Consider the following 25,365-nt stretch of genomic DNA (forward strand, 5'->3'; position numbering starts at 1 on the left):
TTGACCTTCTTATTATCTTATGCTTTATGAACATATTTATTTATGCTACTAGGTACAATTCTGGTTCTAGATTATGATGCAAAAACTATCAAGATAAGAACAAAAGTGAACGTTAGTTTCAATCATACAGGTAAATATATTCCACAGGAACTATTTTAACCTGAAGCAGCTGGCTGTTTTTGTCTTACCTATCAGAGTAATATTATATAGTTGTAGCTTAAATTTAGGGCACTTTGGGAAAATGTATTAGATTATAACCCATAACATTAATTCATGATAAATGGTCAGGGAATCAGAGAAAAGAAAATATAGATGAGATTTCACGTTCTTATAACAGAAGATTTAAAAATTACTCTTGTATTAAAAGTACCAAATTATGCTATATGAGCATATATGAAATAAAGAAATGACTTATTTAAATTTTTCTTTGAAAAAATTTCCCCAAGCTTCCTGATCTTATGATTCTTAATCAAATGCATGAGACAACATGGCACAAATCACAAATGAGTTGGTTTAAAGTACTATCTATGCATGGGGTGGAAAAAAAATATCTCTTCCTTATTTTTCACATCTCCATTCATCATTTGTGAGTCTTGGAATATAGTAGTTCAGTATTTGGTCTTTTAACATTTGACTCTTAGCAATAAGTAAGTCTCTGATTCCCTATTTATCCTTGGCAGTAGGGATGACTCAGAACTGGGTTGGAACCCTGCCTCTTCTCACTCAAAACACACACAGGCATACTTTAGTTTCATTACTGCTCTAGAAATTAGCCCAAAGAATATAGCAAGTTAATTTTTTAATTTGTTTTCATGAATATATGATTCCTGACAGTGAATTGAAGCAAAAACTAGCTCCCGAGCTCAAAATTCCCAACCAAATACTGACTACTTAAAGATATTTTGAGTCAAGCCAGAGTCCGTGGCTTGGAGATGAACTAAGTCTATTTACTGTCTTTCTCTTGTCTCTCAGTTGGCCACGCGTATTCTCAAGTTCAGTCTGAAGGAAAGCTTATAAGAAAGGGGACAGGCATGGTCTTGGCCACAACCAGCAGGACAGCTAGACAAGAAGGAAGACAGCAGCTTACCTTTCAGCTCTTCCTCCAATATTGCTATTCAGTCTGAAAACTTCACTAACCAGGCATTCTTAAAAGAAAATTATGATCAGTGAAAACATAAGGATATGCCCAAGCTAATGATGCAAGGCGCTAATTTGTCTCATTTGTCAAAAGGCATTCAAATATTACTGGATCTGTTTTGCTGAAATATTTTGCATATTTAAAACTTATTCCAAGTGCTTCCTTTGCTTACATCAGCTAATTACCTCAATCTAATTAGGCTTCAAGTTTCCAGCTCACCCAAGCTTTTCCCAGGTATTACTATTTTCCTTATACATAGAATAATCTTTTACAGTCTGGGAAGTGAGATCAGACTATTTGGCTCAACTGATGTTACAGATTTTCAGATGGGAAGAGTCCATGGGGTTCACTTTAAGTGTGTCCATTCCCTTAGGGTTCAACTGTTGTAATATTTTTCTCTGGGTACTTAACTCTTTTGGACACGCTCAGGCTTGCATTTTCTCAGAATTAAAAGATTTTTCCCTAGTTCCTTTTGGCCTACTTCATTACTTGGCTTCACTTCACATGTTCTCATTTTTGAACTTGTTATTCTTTGTGGACAAGGTCTTTGACATCCATCTTCTCTTTAACAATCAAAATGTTATATATCCTGGAATAACTCATACCATAATCTGCTCACATTCCTAACTTTTGCTACAAGAATTGCATGGCTGGACCAAGGGCATCACACAACCACTGTTTTATTTTTTCTTTTCAAGTAACTGCAAGTCTAATTTTCCTAATATCTCACTAGGATATTTTTAGATTCCATCTCTTCATGCTCTCTTTTAAAAAATGTTCTCACTGCCATTGTTTTTATTGTGAAACAATAATTGTCAATCTCCATCTATAAAGTCATAGCTGTAAGTCGTAGCTTTTTCCAACAGCCTAAAAAGATGGAATAGATGCCTCTGGCCCCAAATTATTTGAATAAATTCAATAAGGTTCTGCTTTTCCTGATTTACCCAATTCCCAAGTATATGTACATGCTGTTCTTGTTAAATGATTTCTTATTTATTCAGGAATTTATTGTTTATTTAGTTGGCCAAAGGGGAGGGTGAAATGTAGAGCACTGTGGCAAACGTTACTTTATCATATATCTGTATGTATAAAATATGAAATATAGCTTTTTATTTTGAAGCAAGTTTAAAAACATATCAAATATTTGGCAAGCCACCCCAGGATCCTCACTTGCTATAACTACTCTAATGAAATCTCCTCTTTCAAACAGAAAAAAGGCTCAGAAGATTCTTATTAGCCTCTACTATTAGCGTTTGCTAATTCTTCAGTTAGTGCCAGGGATTTAAAGAAAAAAGTCTGGAGCCTCTTTCATGTGTTTCAACTGATACATTTTGGCACTACACCAAAGTACTTGATTTTCTGGGAACAATGAGAAATCATCAATGACTAATTTAGGAAGCTCATCCTAAGTTATGTGGAAGTAGCTTCAGGATAATGGCAATAAGTGGTGTGTAGCCCAGCCATAGGGTTGCTTTGCATTCCTAAGGTTCAGAAGATGGTGAAGGAAGCTGGGGCCGGAGGGCTTGGAGGGTTCCCTTACTGCATGTTTTCTGTAAGGCCTGGCTGCTACACACTTTGAAGAGTCAAACTGGAGGGAGGGGCAGTTTGACCTAAATTGTATATTCAAGACAAATAGAGGGAAGCGGTTCATTATTTTATTGCTATTATTTCACTTCTTTCTTTCATCATCCTTTCCTTTAATTCTCCTTTCCAGGTGCCCAAATGATCACATTCCCATTCCCAGTGGTAAAATGCCTGTGGAAGTAGAAGACGGATGGTGTGGCGATTGAACCTGAAGCCAGACTGCCAGGTAACAGAATCCCAGCGTCCTCCCGACATAGGAGACCTTGAAGGGCGGTTCAAGTTCTCCCTAAGAGGGTGGTGTCCTAAGGCGAGCACCTGGCCTTTTCCCGGGCTTTGCTGTCAGTCATTATCCCGCCTCGCTTACACTCACCCGATTTCTGGATCGTGATTTGAGAAGCCTGGCTCTGGAGATACCTCACAGTGATTTCCTTCGGTCGCAGCCACTTAGCTGATGATTTTGTAGTTGATTGGAAAGAACAGAAGTGCATCGATTTCAAACACGTTTATTGAAGAACGACTGAGTGCGGGGACGATGACGATTCGGCGAAAAACCGAACAAAACATCCTGCCTTCCGGAGGGAGCTTTCATTCTGGTGGAGTTGTGTTGTTTCTCAACACCCGCGCTGTGCCCATTACCAGCTCTGCCCAAGGACTGCTTGAATTTCACTGTTCAGGCAAACGGGCACACAGCTTTCCAAAGGACCACTGTAAGCTGGCCTCAGCTCTCCGCAGACAAAATTTGAAAGAACATAAATTGCAGAGCAGCGAAGGAGTGGGCAGGTTGGGAGTGGGGTGGGGGGAGGGTGGTTGGGGGGGAGGGAGGCCACTGGAGGTGGCGTCTATTCGTGTCAATACGGCAGAGTCAGGGGACCTAGTCGGAGCCAGAAAACTTCAAGCCAAACAAACTCTGAGATCACAACCCCTCACCCTTCTCCTCCCCTCCGACGAGCCACCGCAGCGGGTGCACTGTCCCTGGGGTAGTTCGTGGGGGGACAAGGGGTTCGGAGAAAGTGGACTCCTCTTTCGCTCCCCCTTCTCCCCCATCCCTACCATGGGCTTTGCCCTGGAGCGCTTCGCCGAAGCGGTGGACCCGGATTTCCAGTGCAGGCTGTGCGGTCAGGTGCTGGAGGAGCCCCTGTGCACGCCGTGCGGGCACGTCTTCTGCGCCCGCTGCCTGCTGCCCTGGGCGGCGCGGCGGCGCCGGTGCCCGCTGCAGTGCCAGCCCCTGGCGCCGGGCGATCTGTACCGGGTGCTGCCTCTGCGCAGCCTCGTCCAGAAGCTGCGCACCCAGTGCGACTACCGCGCCCGCGGCTGCGGCCACTCTGTCGGGCTGCGCGAGCTGGCGGCGCACGTCGAGCGCTGCGACTTCGGCCCTGCCCGCCGCCGCCGCCGCCGCCGCCGGGGCTGCGTCTCCGGGCCGGGCGGCCGGGGCGGCGGGGACGCGTCCGCGCGGGGGTGCTGCGGCTCAGCGCCCGGGGTCCGCCGCGGCGGGACGCCGGGAGTCCGTGGCGGGAGCGGGCGGGCGCCAGGGCCTCAAGTCCTGGCCTGGAGGCGGCGCGAGAAGGCGCTGCTGGCGCAGCTCTGGGCGCTGCAGGGGGAGGTGCAGCTCACGGCCCGCAGGTACCAGGAGAAGTTCACCCAGTACATGGCTCACGTCCGCAACTTCGCCAGGGACCCGGGCGGCGGCCGCGGCCGGGTAAGCGCTGAGGGATTGGCACCCGGGGAAGGGTCGATCGGGGTGGAAAGGGGAACGGTTCTTTCCGGCGCTTCAGAATTCCTTCGCAAGGTGACATCCTTCTTTATGTGGTAGGAAGAAGCATCCACCGCCCTGATCATCCTTCGAGTGTATTAGTATTGCAGTTTACAAGGATTGTCCCCTTTCCTCTTATATTGGGATTGGAAAAGAGTTAAACAGATTAAATTCCAACTTTTCGGCGGAGAAGGAGGAATTAGGAAAACTCCTTTTCCCACCCAGACCGTTGCTTCCCATCTTTCACTCTCCTGCCTACCCTCTCTGCGTAGTTTTTGTACCTTCGGCCTCGGCCTGAAGCCAGTTAGAGAAGGAAAGCCAGGTAGCGAGGACCTCTCCTACCCTGCCTCCCCTCTCCCGCTGGCTAGCACCCCGGGGCGTGTCATTCCCACACCTTTAGCTCTGCATGACTTAGTTTCCCTACCAAACCACCCATATCAGCCACTTTGTACTCACCACAGGGACTCAGGGATATGGGAAACCAGGATAACTTGGAGTTAAGAAATTAAGAGATGGGATTTCTTAGACCTGCAGGGTTCTTTTCATCACCCTGACCTTCCCTAAATAGTCCTTAAGTACTTCCAGATTTCATTATTAGTGGAACGTGAGTGGGTGAGTATGAGACTTGGGGAACCTAGTGTTAGAGCTCACATCTATCTGCGCTCAGACTAGCCGTGTGAGCTCCCGGGATGTTTCCCTTCTTTGTCGAGGCTGCTGGCCCTGAACTGTGTTCCTGGACTGCCCGCTTTCTGACCGAATAAACAAGCCTCTTTGCAGCGGCTCGTGACAAGAGGCTTGTTTATAAAGATGTTCCTTTTCTTCTGAAGGACTTCTGCACAGTGTTTGACATTGTTGGCCGCTGCCATGGTGAGCAGGGATTTAGCACAACTTACACTCCGTTCAAGGAGCTGTTTTCATTCCCCAACCTCCTGGGGAGGAGCAACCCAGGGTGATGCCCATTTGGAACTGCTTTGCGTTACCTCCAACTCAGGCACCGAATTTAGACGCTTCTGGCCTTGAACCTAAAAAGGATAATTGAAGTGTGAGGGGCTGAACTGTTTCTACTCTGATAAGCGGAAGCACACGCTTATTAAAAGTTTCGATGCTCTCTATGATTCTTTCTCTCTCATATTTACATCCAGGTAAATTTACAAAATGGGAGGACCAGAGAGAAGCACAGAAATATGGTCTGTAATACCAGTTCAGGGTTCAAGGTCTTGGGGAAGCAATGGTTGGTGGAAAGGAGCAAGGCTAGATTATATGACAGAGAAGTCCATGCAACAAGTCAAGAAGTCAAGCTGTGGTTCTGAGAAGTGAGGCAAAACTGGCCATGATCTGCAGGCTGCTTCCCAAAAGGCTTCTCCGAGCTGCTCAGAAATGTTTTCCCACTACCAGCAGGGGCTGCTGTGCACACTGCCTGGGAAAAGTTCCTGGGAAAAGGTGGTGATGATGGTGTTTATGGAAATTTATCATTCTGAAGTAATTGCCAAATATGTAATTTCCTAGGATAGTCAATAATATGAATAACCATGAATAAAATTCATATAGCCTTGCACTATTACATCGTATGTTTAAATTGGTCTTTTTTTTTTTTTTCAATTTTAAATTTATTTATTTATTTATTTATGGCTGCGTTGGGTCTTCGTTTCTGTGCGAGGGCTTTTCTCTAGTTGCGGCAAGCGGGGGCCGCTCTTCATCGCGGTGCGCGGGCCTCTCACTATCGCGGCCTCTCTTGTTGCGGAGCACAGGCTCCAGACGCGCAGGCTCAGTAATTGTGGCCCACGGGCCCAGTCGCTCTGCGGCACGTGGGATCCTCCCAGACCAGGGCTCGAACCCGTGTCCCCTGCATTGGCAGGCAGATTCTCAACCACTGCGCCACCAGGGAAGCCCTAAATTGGTCTTTTTTAACAAGCAGGTTTGTAGATATAATTCCTGCTTGTTTAACTGTTATTTGGCCATCAGGAAAGCAGTACATTCTGATTTAGTTAGCATAAATCCTCTTTTTAAAATTCTGCAGAAATTATGCAAAACCAAATGAAAATACCGTTTAAAATTACGATTACTGTAACCTACAAAATCCTGTATTTCAGCAGCAATGTGAATATTAATGTTGAAATAAATTTATAAATAGCTCACTATTATTTACATCCCTTAAGATTTTCCAAAGTGAAATTATTACATAAAATAATTCTTAGATTCTTTAACAATTTATTTTACTCATCTGTAATGGAGGGAAAAAATAAGGATACCTGCATCGTTGAATCAGAAATCTGTTTAAGTTACAGTGGAGTCAGAATCAGATGCTGAGTTAGGATAAAAGCTGCATGTATAAACATGCAAAGCCATTTAGTCATTTTTGAAAATAGTTATTTTTCTCACATGCATGCTTGTTCCTTCAAATACATACTTTCAAAGTAAATTCAGGAAGAAATTAACTTCCCAAATTCAGCCATCCTTAATTTTAAGATTTTAAGGTTTTCTCTTTTTCAAATCAATTTATTTACAGTTACAAAACACCTTTATTGTAGCATTGTTTTTCTTTAATATTTTTTAACTAGTCAGTTATTTTATCCCTTTTTCTTCTAGGATGGAGAACATAAGCCATTCACTATTGTGTTAGAAAGAGAAAATGACACTTTGGGATTCAATATTATAGGAGGTCGACCAAATCAGGTAACCCACCCTGTTAATGCATAACTCACTCTTTGCTTAAAATAATAGAAGACTTAGCTTTCATTTGTGGATTTTAAGTAAAAAAACAAAAACAAACAAAAAAAAGAAGGTTTAATCTTTAAAATAGTGCTTGTCATCAAAATGCAAATGTTCCAGTATAAATATTCCAGAACAAACCGAGAATTTTTTTGAGAAAAATAAAACAAAACAACAGCTAACAAACTTTGCTACTTTAAAAAAAAAAAAAAAAAAAGAGTACATTTCACATTTTACCTACATCACACAGCCCTGTTGGCAAATTTCTTAAATAAACCTATTTCACAGTAACACATATAGGCAATTTCTACTTGATAATCTTAGACAGGTGTATTGCTTGCTTGTACCTCTTGTTTATTATGTCAAATTGGTCAGTTTTCAGATGCTAACACAGGCCAGACAGTTTATAAAATATCTTGAGTGAATGAATGAAGAGTTAAAATAAGTTGAAATGAGGGATAATTGTTTTCACAATTACATAGGTAATACCATGTCTAAAAAAGATAGTTGATTTGATATATTTTTGGCTCCCCAAATCAAATTTTTTATTAAATTGAATGAATAATTTTTTTCTACATTGATGTCAATTGTTTTCAAAATGCATGAGTTAATAAACTTATACCAAATACTGTAGTTGCAATGTTCTTTCATATCCTTCAAATAGTACATCAACTTAATTTTCATCCTAACTAGGAAAGGTGGTGAAGTTTTTAAAAAATCATGTTCTTTCATTTTTCAATCAGCTGCCATGAAAGTTTGGCATCCTGCATTGCAGATGTTGGCCACAGAAACTGTCTGAGCGTTGTTGGACATATGCTGTGTTCAGGCCAGGATGGCAATGACATATTTCCTCTTTGTATTTAGCATTTCGAAAACCTAGCAACTAATGACTGCTGTATTCTGTTTCTAGAAGAGTTGCCATTTATTATGAAAAGATAAAAGTCTTTTCAGCATATCGTTTTTGTTTTCTTTTCCCCTAAGGAATATTTTTATAAATGCTAGTAGGGTGTTTGACATTTAGATGACACTAGACACTTTTAAGAGCCTCTTAAAATTCATGTTAAAGAAGGCTGATTAAGGAGAAATAATTTTGTTTAACTTGCTATAAAGCGAAATGACATTTAAAATTATACAGTGTATTATCATAGAATGTTGGACATTTTCCCTAAATAAGTTTTTCAGGGTAATTGGTTTTCTGTGACTTGCTAAAATGTCCTATATGTATGATATTGGCTATGCGTTTGAGGTTTAATTAATCATTAGTCTCATTGTACCTGGAACTGTGTAAAGATTAGCTTTGAATGGGTTCTCCTACAATTTGGAGTTGATCTTTTGGGATTTTACACTTGAGTAAGCTCCCAGTCTCCCCTGTGAATAGATACAGTCAGAGCTATATTTCCAAATCTGTTACATCGTGAGGCTAAGTTATATTTTCAGAACTATGACCACATTTCAAACCAATTATAGAGTTAGGGTGGATATGCTTTTTGTTTTCTTTAACTTATAGCCCTTTTTAATTGCTATACCTCTTTATACATGAGATGTTTTATAAATAGTACTTAGAAGCCCATTGTTATCACCTTGTTCATGCCCTTTCCCCATAGCTTTTATGTATACTGAAAAACATGAGGTAACTAGATAATCTTGTCAAAGATGTTCATTCATTAAAGCTGTCATCTTGATTAATGACTATTTGGTGTTAAGTAAGTTAAAATTCAGTACCAAATCTCCAGCTAAGAAAGAGAATTGCATGTTTAGAGAGGCTTGGCAATGTTACATTTACTAAATTGTTTTTTATCCAACTTAAAATTTTGTTTACATCTTTCTTACTGCTAAAGGTTTTATTTTTTAAAGGATAATCAAGAAGAAACACCAATGGAAGGAATTTATGTTTCAAAGATTTTGGAAAATGGACCTGCTGATAGAGCAGATGGCTTGGAGATTCATGACAAAATCATTGAGGTAAGACAATAATAAAGCACAAATAGGATCTGTGGAAGAAATATTTGGACATTTAAAATTTCCAAACTTATTGCTTTTCCTTGGTGTGGTACTTATTAGAGTGTGTATCTAACTAGAGTGTGTAACTAACCTGTTTTAATTATTAGATATTGGAATAGAAGAATGAATCACCCAAAGTTTCCAAATGTGTTAATGAATATCTCCATTTTAATAAATTGCCTCTCCCCATGAATTATAAAGATAATTGTGTGATTATTAAGGGATTGATTTGTTATAACATCTCAAAAAAGGATAATAAATCTCTGCTGAAGAACATTTTGACAAGTAAATATTACTATCTTTAAACTTGTAATTAGTATGTTATATGTAGAATTACTTATACATTCTCTTTTTACCATTTCTTAGTTTAATATGGTTATCTTGTTCATGTATCTTTTACATGAAAAAAAAAAAAGAAGCAGCTATTGCAAAAACTTGGTGGGAACTCTTCATTTTCTCTAATGTACATTGTGGCTGAATTGTTTGTATTTAGGGTTGACAAAGTAAATACTCACAAGTTAGTGAAACTTGAGCTGTGATAATAGAATTTTGGGTCACTGTCATTTACCACCTCAGCTCTTTTGAAATTTTAACTGGTTGAGATAGTATTATTTGGCGTAACTGAAAATTAGGTTAGTTTTGTCAGTGGAGTTACTTCCAATGTATTAGTAAAGGCATAAGTAGAAATTGGGAAGGTATACTTGACTCCACTATTCTTTTGGAAAAATTCTGTTTTTTCTAGGTTATATAATCATTTGCACTATCTTTCTGAATGTCTATATAAACTATCTGGATGGAGACTTTTTCTTTATTAAACTTTGAATAAAGTTTTAGATGTTCATTTATCATTTGTGCATTAAAAAAATTGAGTTTCAAATAATTTGACCTAGGATGAGAGTAAAGAGTAGAGAAGAGCCTATAGTTTGTTGTTGACTCATAACATTTAGAAATTAGCTGATTAGACACTTTGGGGAAGAGAGAAGAGTCGCCTTTGGCTGAAAAACTGTGGTTTTTAACTGAAGAGGTCTCTTGTATCAAGGTTTTCTCTTTCCAGTTTTGTAGCCAAGAAAGTATGGAGCTGCTTTCACTGATGCTATCCAGTTTGTTGTGACAATTTGCCTGGTGGAAGCATTTACATGCTACAGTTTCTAAAGTTAGAATTTTTCTGTTTCTACTCATGTTTGTGCAGTATGATATAAAGGACAAGATAACTTAAACAAAAAATTGTTCTTTTTACTTTCTGCCTTATTGCTAGCATTTTGGTTTTTCCAGTTAAATGGAAAACAAATGCCTACATATGCTACTATTAGAAGGGCTGATGGAACTGGATATGTATATTCAGCTAGCACACACACTCACATATACTCATAACAGAAACACATACTGGTGATTTAAAAATAATTTATTCCAGCTAGGTAACAATGTTATGTATGCTTCATTAATGTTGCATGGAAAAGGAGGAAGAAGAATTTGTCTTTTATATTGTGATATAGCATATTTGTTAAAAATTTACTGGTTTTGTTAATGTATAGATGCACTTTTATAAAAACTATGGTTAATTAATCAAGTGCATCTTTATATCTAATACTGTTACAAATATATGTCAAAATAACCTTATTTAAATAATATAAGATAAAGAGAAAAGAGATCAATCATGGAAATCTAAATTATAATTTATAACCAGCTGCAGTATTATTATTTCACCTTGATGTGCATATATTAGCTGCTAATGACAAGAGCTTGAAACTTGCCTCTATGATAGAGATTTATCAATGCATCCTTTATGCCAGGGTAAATTGGTATTATGCATATTTTTATTATAGTTCTGTAATGGATTCATGTGACCACATTTGCAGTTAAGAAATGAGTTAGGTGGTATACATATTTCTGGAATGTTGTCTGGTAAACAGCATGAAATATTTTGCAGGGAAGATTATTAGAAATAAATCTCTCATATTTAGTTGCTCAGTGATGCCATCAACTTTTTTAAAGTGAAAGATATTTGTGTGACCTTATTTCATATACATATATAAATAAGCATGCTTGTTCTTATGCATATATATGTGTAAGATATCCCTATGTACCAATTAAAGTAAGAAATATTTGATTCTTGTCAATTATTTTAGTTCATCTGCCATTATGGTACCAGTCAACTTTATAGAGTTTATAATAATGGGAAACTAATAAGAAATATATTGATTAATTTAAAATGTGCAGAGACAGAAAAACAGATTTTATATTAGAGGAATTTCTTTTCCGTTTTTTTGTTCTCAGTGATTTGTTTAGTGAATTAATTTGATGGACTGTTTTTTTTTTTTTTTTCAATTTTTGAATTTCAAATGGCCATGCTGATTTAAAACTAGTGCAACAAATAAATTTGTTTGTAGAATAAAGTACACAAATAGTTCCTATATTATGAACTACCCATATGACTTAACTCCCACAGTCTGACACATTACTAAATGCCTTGAATTCAGTGATATGTAACTTAAATAAAAAATAGAAACTGTTTGATAATTTATTTTTTACTTAAGTCAAGATATACTAAAAATATTTTGTGTAGTTAATTGCTTAAAGCACTCATTACAACAGGTTTATGAAATAAATTTATAAAATAAATTTTTGTAAATCATTCATTTGAAGGAGGAAATAGATATGTTAAAAGTTTGGTTCTACTAATACTTAAAGAAATTTTACTAATCCTAATAAAAATATTAGCTATAACAATTTTGTTAAAATTTGACAGAAGACAAAAACTCCAAAAGTATTGCTTTTTAGTATTGCACATTCTACTGAAGCTGAATTCAAGAATTATAAAAGAAAAAAATCATAGTCATGAGGTAAAGCCATGTCATATTTTTCATATAATACAAGGCAAATTTATTTTTGGAGCCAGTCTCCATGAGCAGTCATGTTTACCAGTTTCTAGATGTTTACACGTCCACATTTGTTAAAATATTTACATGTGTAGATTCAGAAAAGACATCAGTTGTGATTATTTCAGTTACATTAGGTGTCAAAGTATCACCGGAGACTGAAAAGACAGAAGATGTTGTTAAAGACATTTTGAAACATCACAGAAGTTCACATAGACCAGGAATTCACCAGAGTGTACATCTGAATAAAAGCATCTTTTACAAGCTGTTTTTCACCCTTTCAAGGCTCAAAGGACCACAGAAGATCCTTGATACTATCAGAGGCTTTGGCACAATTCTATGCAGGCAATACCATTACAATCCTTATCATCATGTTACGATGCCTGAGGGGTACGTGGGAGGGAGTTGAGAGTCAAAGTTCACTGCTGCCATCAGCAACTATTCCTCTATTATTATTTCTGTGATGCTGATAGTGGGCTACACAACTATAACCCCTAAGTGAGAAAGTGAATAGAGGGGGGGATAGTCATTCATGGCTCTTTGTTCACATTTTCTTCTCCCTCCCCCAACCCCCTTCCCGAGTTCCTACCAATGCCCTGTGACTGTGACAGGAAAGTCCGTCCTTCTTTCAGCTTCTGGAGACCAGGGAGTCGGGGTGGAGTGCTGTGAAGTCTTTGAGAAGAACAGTTTGGAGCAGAAAGCAGAGTTTTCTTTAGTGTATATATTAAAACCTCTTCTATTCATTTAGTTTGAAATTCATTATGAAATGCAACACACAAGACATTTCCATTTACTTTAGAAACAATTCCCACATGGAATAATGTCAGTGTAGCACTTTCTAGAAAGTGCTGAGTTTAGTACTAGCAGAAAGAACTTTACAAATGTCTCTACAAGACCGTCTTAACTATTCCAGACTGCCAACTACAATTTATTTTAGTTCTGTAATGGTAGACATTCTGCATTCTCTGTCACTACTTTCTCCTCCACTAAAGTGAAAATCTTTGGTGGTTATCATGTTTATTTGCCCAAGACTCTGCATAGTTTTGTTGTAGCTATTAACACAGGAAAGTTAAACGCAGATCAGAGCTAAACATTCAGGAATGCTTTTGAATCAGTTCTTCAATGTGGCACCCCTGTATGTGCCTGATGGCACAGTGTAATTTACCACTTCATAAAGCAGCCATGCTGATTTGTTTATGCATTAGAAGCATTTACAAGTTTTGTAGGTCACTTGTAATCTGGTGGGCAATTAGAATTTTTGACAAATTGCTATTTAATTCAAACATATCACTGAATTTGTCAATAAAATATTATCATCCTCACACATCTTTAAAGTGTATTTTAACTGTTCAAATAACATTGACTGATTGTCTGAAAGAATTAGGAAAGAAATAAAGCAATCCTGTTAATGCAAGTAAAGAAGTACATTGTAATGAGTTTTGTAATCATGATTACATTTGTAATACATGATTATCATTATATAAATTGTATAATTTAATGTATCTTGAAAAGTACTGAGGTGCAATAAGAGCATGAATTCTGAAATCAAGGAGATCTGGCTGGAATTCCTGTCCTGCCTTTTAAAATGTGTGGCCTTGAATAAGCCAGCTGTCCCTCAGTTTCTATGCCATTCATACTTATTGTGTGCACATAGTGCCTGGCACAGGGCAGATTCTTGGAACCCGCTATCAGAGCCTGATGTGTCTCATTCAGCTTATGCAAGTAGTTTGCTCTCCAAAGCAGATAGACAATGCAGGGAGAGGAAGGGGAGTTGTATTTTTCTTTTTTGGAGAATTCAGATCACTCTCTCCAGCTTTCAGTCATTCCCATTTCCATAGGCACCACAGTTTGAATGAGTAAATGTAGAAAGTTTTAAGTTGTACATTTCACACACTCATATGGACCTCAGATGCAGAAAGGGCTGTGGGAGAAAACATTACACTTATGATTTAATTCAGTCATTCAACAAGTATTTTACTAACTGCCTATGTGTGTCAGCTGGCATACCCTGTGTTGTGGAAATAAGACTCATTCTCTGCTCTCAAGTAGCCCGTGGTGTAGAGGTCCTGTTTTCTGTCTATACAAGGCAAGGTAGGCATTTATGTGAAACTACTCTTTCAATTGTTATGAACGTAAATGGACATCACCATCTTGTCTGAGTGGAATGACATTATGGATTTATTCTAGTTTTCCTGTTCTCCTACAAGTACTTCATTTCATTTTGAGACATCATGATAAGGGGCTAATAAAAGAGTAGAATCTGTGGATGTAACATAGCATTGTGGTTTCAGGAGGAGGTGCAGGCCTTGAACTTGGGTCTTGGCCTTGAATTTGAACTGGGTTATCTCACGAAGGTTTCTCAATTTTTCTTATTCCCAGGTTTGTGCCTATAACTATGAGGGTAACAATAGCTAGTCCCTCAAATTTTCTATCCAGTTATTCATAGTATTTTGCCACTCCACTGAGTTTCCATTATTGATAAATACAGTTTTGTTTAAAATGTAGTTTTATTTTAGCTTACAAAAGAAAGGCTGGAAAGGTCTTTAAAACCTTGAGATTTAGTGTGTTATGCACTGATATATCTGTTTTAAATTTATAAGATATGAACTTTGATTTCTTTTTTTTTGAGTACTAAGCTTCTGAGAAAGTAAACAGGGTCACCACATATGACTATGCAGTTTACACACTACATAACTACATGTGATGTCCCTGTCAGAAGGTCTAACTGTGGCTCCCATTTCCCCTTTTGTTTCCTGCTACAAAAATCCTCAACAGAGCACTTATAACATTTATTTTTATTTAGGTGATTTTTATTAGGTATAATTGACATACAACATTATATTAGTTTCAGGTATATAACACAGTGATTTGATATTTTGTATATATTGTAAAATGATCACCACAGTAAGTCTAGTTGAAATCGTCACCATACAGTTATAGAATTTTTTCCTGTGATGAAAAGTTATAAGATCTACTCTCTTAGCAGCTTTCGAATGTGCAACACAGTATTATTAACTATAGTCACCATGCTGTACATTACATCCCCATGATGTATTTATTTTATAACTGGAAGTTTGTACCTTTAGACTCCCTTCACCCATTTCCTCTACCCCTCACCCCCAGCTTTGAGAACCACTGAACAATCTGTTCTCTGTATCTATGAGGTTTTTTTTTTCAGATTCTGCATATCAGTTAGATCCTATTGTATCTGTTTTTCTCTGTCTGACTTATTTCACTTAGCTGATATATATATATATATCTCACAGTTTCTTTATCCATTCATATATCCATGGACATATAGGTTGTTTATATATCTTGGCCATTGTAAATAATGCTACAGTAAACATGGGGGTGCATACATCTTTTTGAATTAGTGTTTTTATTTTCTTTGGATAAATACCCAGAAGTGGAATTGTTGGATCATATGGTAGTTGTATTTTTAATTTTTTGAGGAACCTTCATAATGTTTTTCATAGTGACTGCACCATTTACATTCCCATCAATAGTGCACAAGGGTTCACTTTCCTCTACCTTTTTTCCAACATTTGTTATCTCTTATCTTTTTGATAATAGTTATTCTAACAGATGTGAGGTGATATCTCATTGTGGTTTTGATTTACATTTCCCTGTTGTTTAGTGATGTTGAGCATCTTTTCATGTACTTGTTGGCTATCTGTATGTCTTCTTTGTAAAAAAAAAATGTGTTTACTGCCTCTGCCCATATTTTAATCAGATTGTCTGATTTTTAGCTGAGTTGTAGGCATTCTATATATGTTTTGGATATTAACCCCTTATCAAGTATATGATTTGCAAATATTTTCTCCCATTCAGTATGTTGCCTTTTTGCTTTTTCTCCTTTGCTGTGCAGAAGCTTTTTAATTTGATGTATTCCCACTTGTTTATTTTCGCTTTTGTTCCCTTTGCTTTTGGTGTCAAATCCCAAAAAATTTGTTGCCAAGACCAGCATCAAGAACCATATTGCCTATGTTTTCTTCTTGGAGTTTTATGGTTTAAGATTTTACATTCAAGTCTTTAATCCATTTTGCATTAATCTTTGTGTATAGTGTAAGATAGTGGTCCAATTTTATTCTTTTGCATGTGGCTGTCCAGTTTTCCCAGAACAATTTACTGAAGAGACTGTCCTTTTCCCATTGTATATTCTTGGCTCCTTTGTTGTATATTAATTGATTATATATGCATGAGTTTATTTCTGGGCTTTCTGTTCTGTTAATCAATGTGACTGTTTTTTAATATCAGTACCGTACTGTTTTGATTACTATAGCTTTGTAATAGAGTTTTTAATCAGAGAGTGTGATGTCTTCACCTTTGCTCAAGCAAAGGTTAAGATCACTTAAGATTACTTTGGCTATTTGAGGTCTTTTGTGATTCCATACAAATTTTAGGATTGATTTTTCTTTTTCTCTGAAAAATGCCATTTGAATCTGTAGATTGCTTTGGGTAGTATGGACATTTTAACAACAGTAATTCTCCCAATCCATGAGCACAGAATACCTTTCCATTTATTTGTGTTCTTCAATTTCTTTCCTCAATGGCTTATAGTTTTCAGTGTACAGGCCTTTCACTTCTTCAGTTAAATTTATTTCTAGGTATTTTATTCTTTTTGATGCAATTGTAAACAGGATTGTTTTCTTCATTTGTCTTTCAGATAGTTCATTAATACTGTGTAGAAATGCAACTGATTTCTGTGTATTGATTTTATATCCTGTAACTTTACTGAATTTATTTATTAGTTCTAACAATTTTTGGTGGTGTCTTTAGAATTTTCTACATACAATTGACTGTCTGTATACACCAGTTCTGTATCTGCAGATTCAACCATGGATTGCAAATTAAAAAAAAAAAAAAAAAAAGGAAAGTTCCAAAAAGCAAAACTTAAATTTGTCATGTACCCACAACTATTTACATAGCATTTACATCATACTTAGAATTATTTACATAGCATTTACATTGTACTAGGTATTGTAAGTAATCTAGAGATGATTTAAATTATATGGGAGAATGTACATAGTTTACATGAAAATACCATGCCATTTTATATATGGGACTTGAGCATTCACAGATTTTGGTGAGGGCTGGATCCTAGAACCAATTCCACATGGATACCAAAAGATCACTGTATAAAATTATGTCATCTGAATATAGTGAGAGTTTACATTTTCCTTTCCAACTTGCATGCTTTTTATTTAATTTTCTGTCTGATTGCTGTCTGATTAAATCTTCCAATACTATGTTGTACAAGTGGTGAGAGTGGGCATCCTTGTCTTGTTCCTGATCTTAGAAGAAAAGCTTTCTTCTTTTTACCATTGAATATGCCATTAGTTGTGGAATTGTCATATGTGATATTTATTATGTTGAGGTAGGTTCCCTCTGTACCTACTTGCTTGAGAGCTTTTATCATAAATGAATGTTACATTTTGTCAAATGCTTTTTCTGCATTTACTGAGCTGATCATATGCTTTTATCCTTCATTTTGTTAAAGTGGTTTACCACATTGATTGACTTGTGGATACTGAATCATCCTTGCACCTCTGGAATTAAGTCCCACTTGATTATGGTGTATGATCCTTTTAATGTATTGTTGAATTCAGTTTGCAAATATTTTGTTGAGGATTTTTAGATCTGTGTTTATCAGGGATATTAGCCTATAATTTTTCTTTCTTTTGGTGTCTTTGTCTGGTTTTAGTATCAGGACAATGTTGTCCTCATGAAATGAGTTTAGAAGTGTTCCCTCCACTTCTGTTTTTTGGAAGAGTTTGAGAAAAATTAGTATTAATTTTCCTTTGAACGTTGGTTAGAATTCACCAGTGAAGCAACCTGGTCCTGGACTTTTGTTTGTTGGGAGGTTTTTGATTACTGATTTAATCTCCTTACTGGTAATCGGTCTGTTCAGATGCTCCATTTCTTTGTGATTCAGTCTTGGATGGTTGTATTTCTAGGAATTTATCCATGACTTCTAGGTTATCCAGTTTGTTGGTATATAATTGTTCATAGTAGTCCCTTATAATACTTTGTTTTTCTGTGGTATCAGTTGTAATGTCACCTCTTTCATTTCTGACTTTATATATTTGAGTCTTCTCAATTTTAACTTTTCAAGAACTAATTCTTTGTTTCATTGATATTTTATATTGTCTTTTTGCTCTCTATTTTATTTATTTCTGCTCTGATTTTTGTTATTTCTTTCCTTCTGCTAAATTTTGTCCTTTTTCTAGTTTCTTGAGTTGTAAAGTTAGGTTGTCTACTTAGGATATTTATTCTTTCTTGAGATGGGCATTTATTGCTATGACCTTTATTTTTAAAACTTCTTTTGCTGCATCCCATAAGTTTTGGTATGTTGTATTTCCATTTTCATTTGCCTCAAGATATTTTTTTTTAATTTCTCTTTTGATTTCTTTGTTGACCCATTGGTTGGTCAGTAGCTTGTTTTGTAATTTACACATATTTGTGAAATTTCTAGTTTTCTTTTAATTGGTTTCTACTTCAATACCATTTTGGTCAGAAAAGATCCTTGATGTGATTTCAGTCTTCTTAAATTAGTTAAGACTTGTTGTGTGGCCCAATGTGATCTATCCTGGAGAATGTTCCATGTGCACTTGAGAGAATGGCTATTCTGCTGCTTTTGGATATACTGTTCTGTGTAGATCTGTTAAGTTCATCTGATCTAATGTGCCACTTAAGGCCAATGTTTCCTTATTGATTTTCTGTCTGGATGATCTATCCATTGTTGTAAGTGGGGTATTAAAGTCACCTATTATTATTTTCTTCCTTTAGGTTTGTTAATATTTGCTTTATATATTTAGATGTTTCTATGTTGGGTGCATAAATATTTACAAATATTTAATCCTCTTTGTGTGATTGACCCCTATATCATTATGTAATGCCTTTCTTTGTCTTTTATATTAAAGTATATTTTGTCTGATATAAGTATAGCTACCTTAGCTTTCTTTTGGTTTCCATTTGCATAGAATATCTTTTTCCATTCCTTCAGTTTCAGTTTGTGTGTCCTTAAATGTGAAGTGAGTCTCTTGTAGGAAGGATACAGATGAGTCTTTTTTTAAAATTTATTTTATTGAAGTATAGTTGATTTACAAAGTTATATTAATTTCTACTGCACAGCAAAGTGATTCAGTTTTATATATATATATATATATATAAATATATATATATAAATATATATATATATATATATATGTTCATTTTCATATTCTTTTCCATTATGGTTTAATCACAGGGTGAGTCTTGTTTTTTTATTCATTTAACCACTCTATGTCTTTGATTGGAGAATCTAGTTCATTTACATTTAAAGTAATTATTGATAGTTATGTACTTATTTCCATTTTGTTAATTGTTTTCTGGCTGTTTTGTAGTTCCTCTGTTCCTTTTTTCTTCTCTTGCTCTCTTCCTTTGTGGTTTGATGACTTTCTTTAGTGGTATACTTAGATTCCTTTCTAATTATCTTTTGTAAATTTACAATAGCTTTTTCCTTTGTGGTTACCATGAAGGTTAAATATAACAATTTATATTTACAACAGTTTATTTTAAGTTGATAAAAACTTGAGTTTGAATGCATTCTAAAGTTCTATATTTTTACACTCCCCCCACCCATGTTTTATATTTTTGATGTCACATCTTACATCTTTTTCTCTGGTGAATTCCTTAACAAATTATCATAGATAATTATAGTTATTTTTAGTACTTTGTCTTTTAACCTTACTACTAGTTTTATAAGTGATTAATTCACTATCTTTACTATATATTTACCTTTACCAGTGAGATTTATATTTTCATATTTTTTTTGTTACTAATTAACACCTTTTTTTTTTCAGTTTAAAGAAGTCACTTTAACATTTCCTGTAATGCCAGTTTAATGGTGATGAACTCATATAGCTTTTGCTTGTCTGTAAAGCTATTTATTTCTCCTTTAATTCTGATTGATAATTTTGTTGGGTGGAGTATTCTTGGTTTGAAGTATTTTTTCTTTCAGCACTTTTAATATATCATGTGACTCCCTTCTGGCCTGCAAAGTTTCTGCAGAAAAATCTGCTGATTGTCTTGTGTGTGTAACAAATTGTCTTTCTCTTGCTGCTTTTAAGATTCTCTGGTTGTCCTTAACCTTTGACATTTTTAATTATAATGTTTCTTGGTGTAAGTCTGTTGGGGTTCATCTTATTTGGTACCATCTGGGTTTCCTGGATCTGGATGTCTGCTTCTTCACCAGGTTAAGGAAGTTTTCAGCCATGATTTCATCCAATAAGTGTTCTGCTCCTTTCTCTCTCTTCTCTTCCTGGGACTCTTATAATGCAAATGTCATTTCACTTGCTGTTGTCCCATAGGTCCCTTAAACTATCTTCACTTTCTTTCATTCTTTTTTCTTTTTGCCCCTCTGATTGGGTGAGTGTCTTTGTCTTGTATTCAAGTTCATTGATTTTTTTCTTCTGCTTTATCTAGTCTGCTGTTGAACCATTCTAGTGTATTTTTCAGTTCACTTATGGTATTCTTCAGTTCTTTTTAGTACTTGTATTTTCTATTTTTTTATCTTTTTGTGAATTTTTCACCATGTTCCATCCACTCTGCTCCCAAGTTTGCTAAGTGTCTTTATGATCATTACTTTGAACTCTTTATCTAGTAAGTTACTTATGTCTGTTTCATTAAGAGTTTTTTTTGAGGTTTTATCTTATTCTTTCATTCTCTCTTTCTTCACTTTGCTTGATTCTCTGTGTTGGTTTCTATGCATTAGATGAAACAGCCACCTCTCTCATTTTTGAAGTGTTGGCCTTGTGTAGATAACCTTAGTGTTCAACTTTGCCCTAGCTCTTGGCTGTCTCCCAAACCTTTGTGATTGTCCAAGCATCCTATTTTATTTTTAATAGCTCCCAGTGTTATGGGTGTGCCAAGACCAGTTATTGTCCCAAAGGGGAGGCTCTCAGTCATCACCTAGATTCAGGCTGATTGGAAGCCAGACCCTCAGGCAGCAGTTTTGAGACTACACAAATATATACAGTCCTGTTGGAAGACAAGTGTAAACTCTCCTGGCCATCAGATTCAGGTGATGTATAGGTGTCATCTGGCAGCAGCAAAAATCAAGACACCATACAAGTATATAAGCCCCTTTCTGGAAGATACCAGTGATCTGGAATGAAGCAGAGGGAGAGTGCAAAGATTATATCCACAGCATCAGTTCCCTGACAGCATCTCCGTTGGCCCCTTTAAGTGTGCCAAACCAGAAGCCTGCCTCACAGGCCAAACTTCTGGATGCACAACTAGGCCTCTTTCTCAGAAAGACTAGGCATGTTTCTGTCTGCTATCTGTGCAGTGCCCTGGGAATGGCAGCTTGCCAAGAACTGTCTCTCCAATTGTTACAGTCCCATGGGACCCAGGAACACAAGGCTCCCCCGGTCTCTAGAGCCAGGCAATCAAGAGGTGTTCTCTGGATGATAGCCACCAAAACTAGGTTACCTGATATAAAAACTAGGGCACCAAACATGTGCAGAAGCTTTCCTTCAGGAGTTACTGGCACCCTGGAGTGTTTCAGAAGGACAGTACAAAAATGGCACCCTCTGAAAAAAAGAAAAAAAAAAAAGATGGCTCCCGCTGTCTTCAGTATAAAGATGGCACCTGCTCGAAAAGAAAAGAAAAAAAGATGGCAACTGCCGGCTTTAGTGAGGCAGAAGGAGAGCAGAAAGATGGCACCCACAACCTCTGTCCCTGGATAATATCCCAGCAGGTCTCTGCCACTCAGATCAACACTTTAAAATGAGCAAATTAGTCTCTTTTAAGTAAAGGCTGGGCATCGTTTTGCACAACAAAGGAAACCATAAACAAAATGAAAAGACAAACAATGGAATGGGAGAAAATATTTGCAAATGATGTGACTGACAAGAGCTTAATATATAGCTCAATATCAAAAAAAAACAAAAACCCAATAAAAAAATGGCCAGTAGACCTAAATAGACAGTTCTCCAAAGGAGACACACAGATGGCCAACAGGCACATGAAAAGATGCTTAACGTCGCTAATTATTAGAGAAATGCAAATCAAAACTACAATGAAGTACCACCTCGCCCTGGTCAGAATGGCCATCATTAAAAAGTCTACAAATAATAAATGCTGGAGAGGGTGTGAAGAAATGGAACCCTCCTACACTGTTGGTGGGAATGTAAATTGGTACAGCCACTATGGAAAACAGTATGGAGGTTCCTTAAAAAACTAAAATAGAACTACCATATGATCCAGCAATCCCACTCCAGGGCATATATCTGGAAAAGACAAAAGCTCTAATTCAAAAAGATACATGCACCCCAATGTTCATAGCAGCACTGTTTATGGTAGCCAAGACATGGAAGCAACCTAAATGATGTCCATCGACAGATGAATGAATAAAGATGTGGTATATATGTATACATGTATATATACACACACACTCACATACAGACAAACAATGGAATATTACTTGGCCAAAAAAAGGATGAAATAATGCCATTTGCAGCAACATGGATGGACCTAGAGGTTATCATACTAAGTGAAGAAGGTCAGGCAGAGAAAGACAAATATCCTATGACATCACTTATATGTGGAATCTTAAAAAATGATACAAATGAACTTATTTACAAAACAGAAATAGACTTACAGGCATAGAAAACAAACTTATGGTTACCAAAGGGGAACGGGGGGGCAGGATAAATTGGGAATCTGGGATTAACATATACACGCTACTATATATGAAATAAACAACAAGGACCTACTGTATAGCACAGGGAACTATATTCAGTATCTTGTAATAACCTATAATGGAGAAGAATCTGAAAAAGTATATATATGTGTGTGTATTATACATATATACATTATATATATATTATACATATACATGTATGTATAACTGAGTCACTTTGCTGTATGCCTGAAATATTGTGGATCAACTACACTTCAATTAAAAATGTTTTTAAAAAAGAAGGGAAAAGAAGTCTAGGCATCTTTAAAGGTCTGTTTCTACACTGGGCCCTGGGGTGGGTGAGTCTGCACATGAGCCCTTTAATAGCCTTTTCTCAGTTTGCCACAGCCCTGCAGTTCTCATGGGTATAAGCCTTGTTGGTCTTCAAAGCCAGATGTTTTGGGGCCTCATCTTTCAGGTGCTGGTCTTAATAGTCAGCGTGCCCGCTGTGAGGTATGAACACTTCACTCCACAGGGAGAAGCTCTGGATTTTGATTTGGGTGTGGGGTTTAGGGTGACATTATGTCTCAGCCTCTCCTACCTGCTTCGATGTGGTTTCCCTTTCATTATCCTGATGTAAGGTGGTCACTTCACCAGTTTTTAGGTTTTGTTCAGAGGAAATTGTTCCATATACAGCTATAGATTCTGTGGGAGGATGTGAGTTCAGGATCTTCCTTTGTTGACATCTTGAACCAGGACCTCCCTATAACATCGCTGGGATTTATGTTAAAATGAGATCCAGAATTGATTTTAGGTAAAATTTCAAAGTGTGCCATATCTTACTGTATTTTGCCCTCTTTTTTTTCCACCAGTAATCCTAGCAATCTGGCATCTTCCTTGTCATGTTCTTATTTCTTTGCAGCATTTGTCTTTAGGAAAGTATGTTGTTAAAATTCACTTATACCAATAGATATTTGAATGATAAAAGTTTGCCCTACTCAGGATATCTGAAATTAACCCAGAGATAATGCCATCATGATTCTCAAATGTTTATCATTTTCACCTGAACCAGCACAGTAGCTTCTTGAGTAAACTTTACCCACACCTAGTCTCTACCACGTCAGCTCAACTTGCTTACTATTGGCAGAGTTGTTACTTTTTTACTCCTTTGCTGCAGGCCCTTCATTATCATTCTATTGTCAATAGGATAAAATCCTAATTTATCAGTGAAGCAAAAATGGACCTTCAAAATCTTTACTTTTTTTTCAGTTTTCTTTCTTAGACTCTCTACTGTAGTCACATGAAACTCCTCCCCTTTTTTCAGGTCTCTCTGCCTTTATTCCTTCTTTCCCTTTTACCTGGTATTCTGGCCTTCCCCCCACTCCACATCTCTTCTTTCTCTGGCAAATTTCTGAGTATCCTCAAGAATCCTCCACTCCTTGAAGCCCTTCACAATTCACTAAGGGGAATTATTTTCTTCTCTCCATTGCCAGTAGATTTTTATACCTCTCACTTTCGTAACACTCTTCATAAGCTTTGCTGTTTATTTATTATGTGGTGTTCTTCCCTAACAAATGTATGGATTTCTTAAAAGTGGTTTAGAATTTTATTGGACTTAATAGTTCTAGCACCCTTCCTGCTCTCAGCATTGTGTCTGGCAAACCAAAGGTTCTCTGTTATTTATCCTTGAATTATGGAATAAATGAATGGATAGACCTCAAGGTCAAAATTTTGGGCATTATGGTCTAGATCTATGGATTTTTTCAGGCGCCAGGTGGGCAGCCCCTGAAGGCTATCCCTGTTACACCCTGTTCCTTCTCTTTGCATCTTTATCACAAGGTCAATCAGAGGTTGAAAGATTCACTGTTTCTTAAGTTTTAAAATCCCTAAGATCTAGTGTAAATGGACTGAAGCAATTTTATTTTTCTAGACTGTTTTGTCTAGCCTGTAAATAGGAAAGAACTCAAGTCTGAAACACAATGTTTCAAATTCTGTTTATGTAGATGCTTGAATTGGATCTGAAGATGTGTATGTTTGCCTTCAGATTTTTTGTCATTGAACTTGAAGAACACTGGTAAAGCTTACTAAATTCACATGCTTGCCTACAAAGCAGATTTGCAGAAAATGGTACTGGACTGAACATGGAATCGAACAAAAACATGATTAACCACAGAAGAACTGAAAAGATGAAATGTGTTATCAATGTTTCCAAACCTTGTAAATGGTTTGGTGAAAAGACAGACTTCGGAGCTTCCTAGAGCACTGGGGAGTGGCTGTGGAGACTCTTTGAAGTTCTCCTGATGAGAGCTGCTTGGAATAACTAACAGTAGCCCCAGCTGTGAGCTGTTCTGAGGAAGAACTCACTAAGCTTGTTGTTTGGAACTACTTAAGGCAACTTTTATAAAGTTGTGCTTTTGTAGAATATGTACTGTTGTACTCCTTGTAGATTCTGGTGCTTTTACAGAATTTTATACATATTTCTCCATTTTTTTTCTAAAATTTTGTTTTTCCTACTGCCTTGAGAAAGCATCACAGAAGAGCAAAGGGCAGCTGGCATGTGTTGGGTGGATTTGATCCTCTTAACCTATGAATTACTGTGGCCACGTCACAGTCCAATGGCTGTATGGACAGTTCCTTTAAT

At 36.9% G+C, this 25,365-nt stretch overlaps 1 protein-coding gene across 1 annotated transcript in view; it reads left to right on the forward strand.

Annotated features, from left to right (window-relative positions):
• Positions 1-2,518: 2,518 nt before the first annotated feature.
• The window catches only part of PDZRN4 (PDZ domain containing ring finger 4), a 389,260-nt gene continuing 366,413 nt past the window's right edge, over positions 2,519-25,365 (forward strand). Inside the window, exons 1-3 of the mRNA XM_082349351.1 lie at positions 2,519-4,418; positions 7,059-7,145; positions 9,036-9,143. Of these exons, the coding sequence (XP_082205477.1) occupies positions 3,255-4,418; positions 7,059-7,145; positions 9,036-9,143 (1,359 nt within the window). The 5' untranslated portion in view covers positions 2,519-3,254. The remainder of the gene's footprint in view (positions 4,419-7,058; positions 7,146-9,035; positions 9,144-25,365) is intronic.

Source organism: Balaenoptera borealis, assembly GCF_965194805.1.
Source record: "Balaenoptera borealis genome assembly, chromosome: 13".
Lineage (NCBI taxonomy): Eukaryota > Metazoa > Chordata > Mammalia > Artiodactyla > Balaenopteridae > Balaenoptera > Balaenoptera borealis.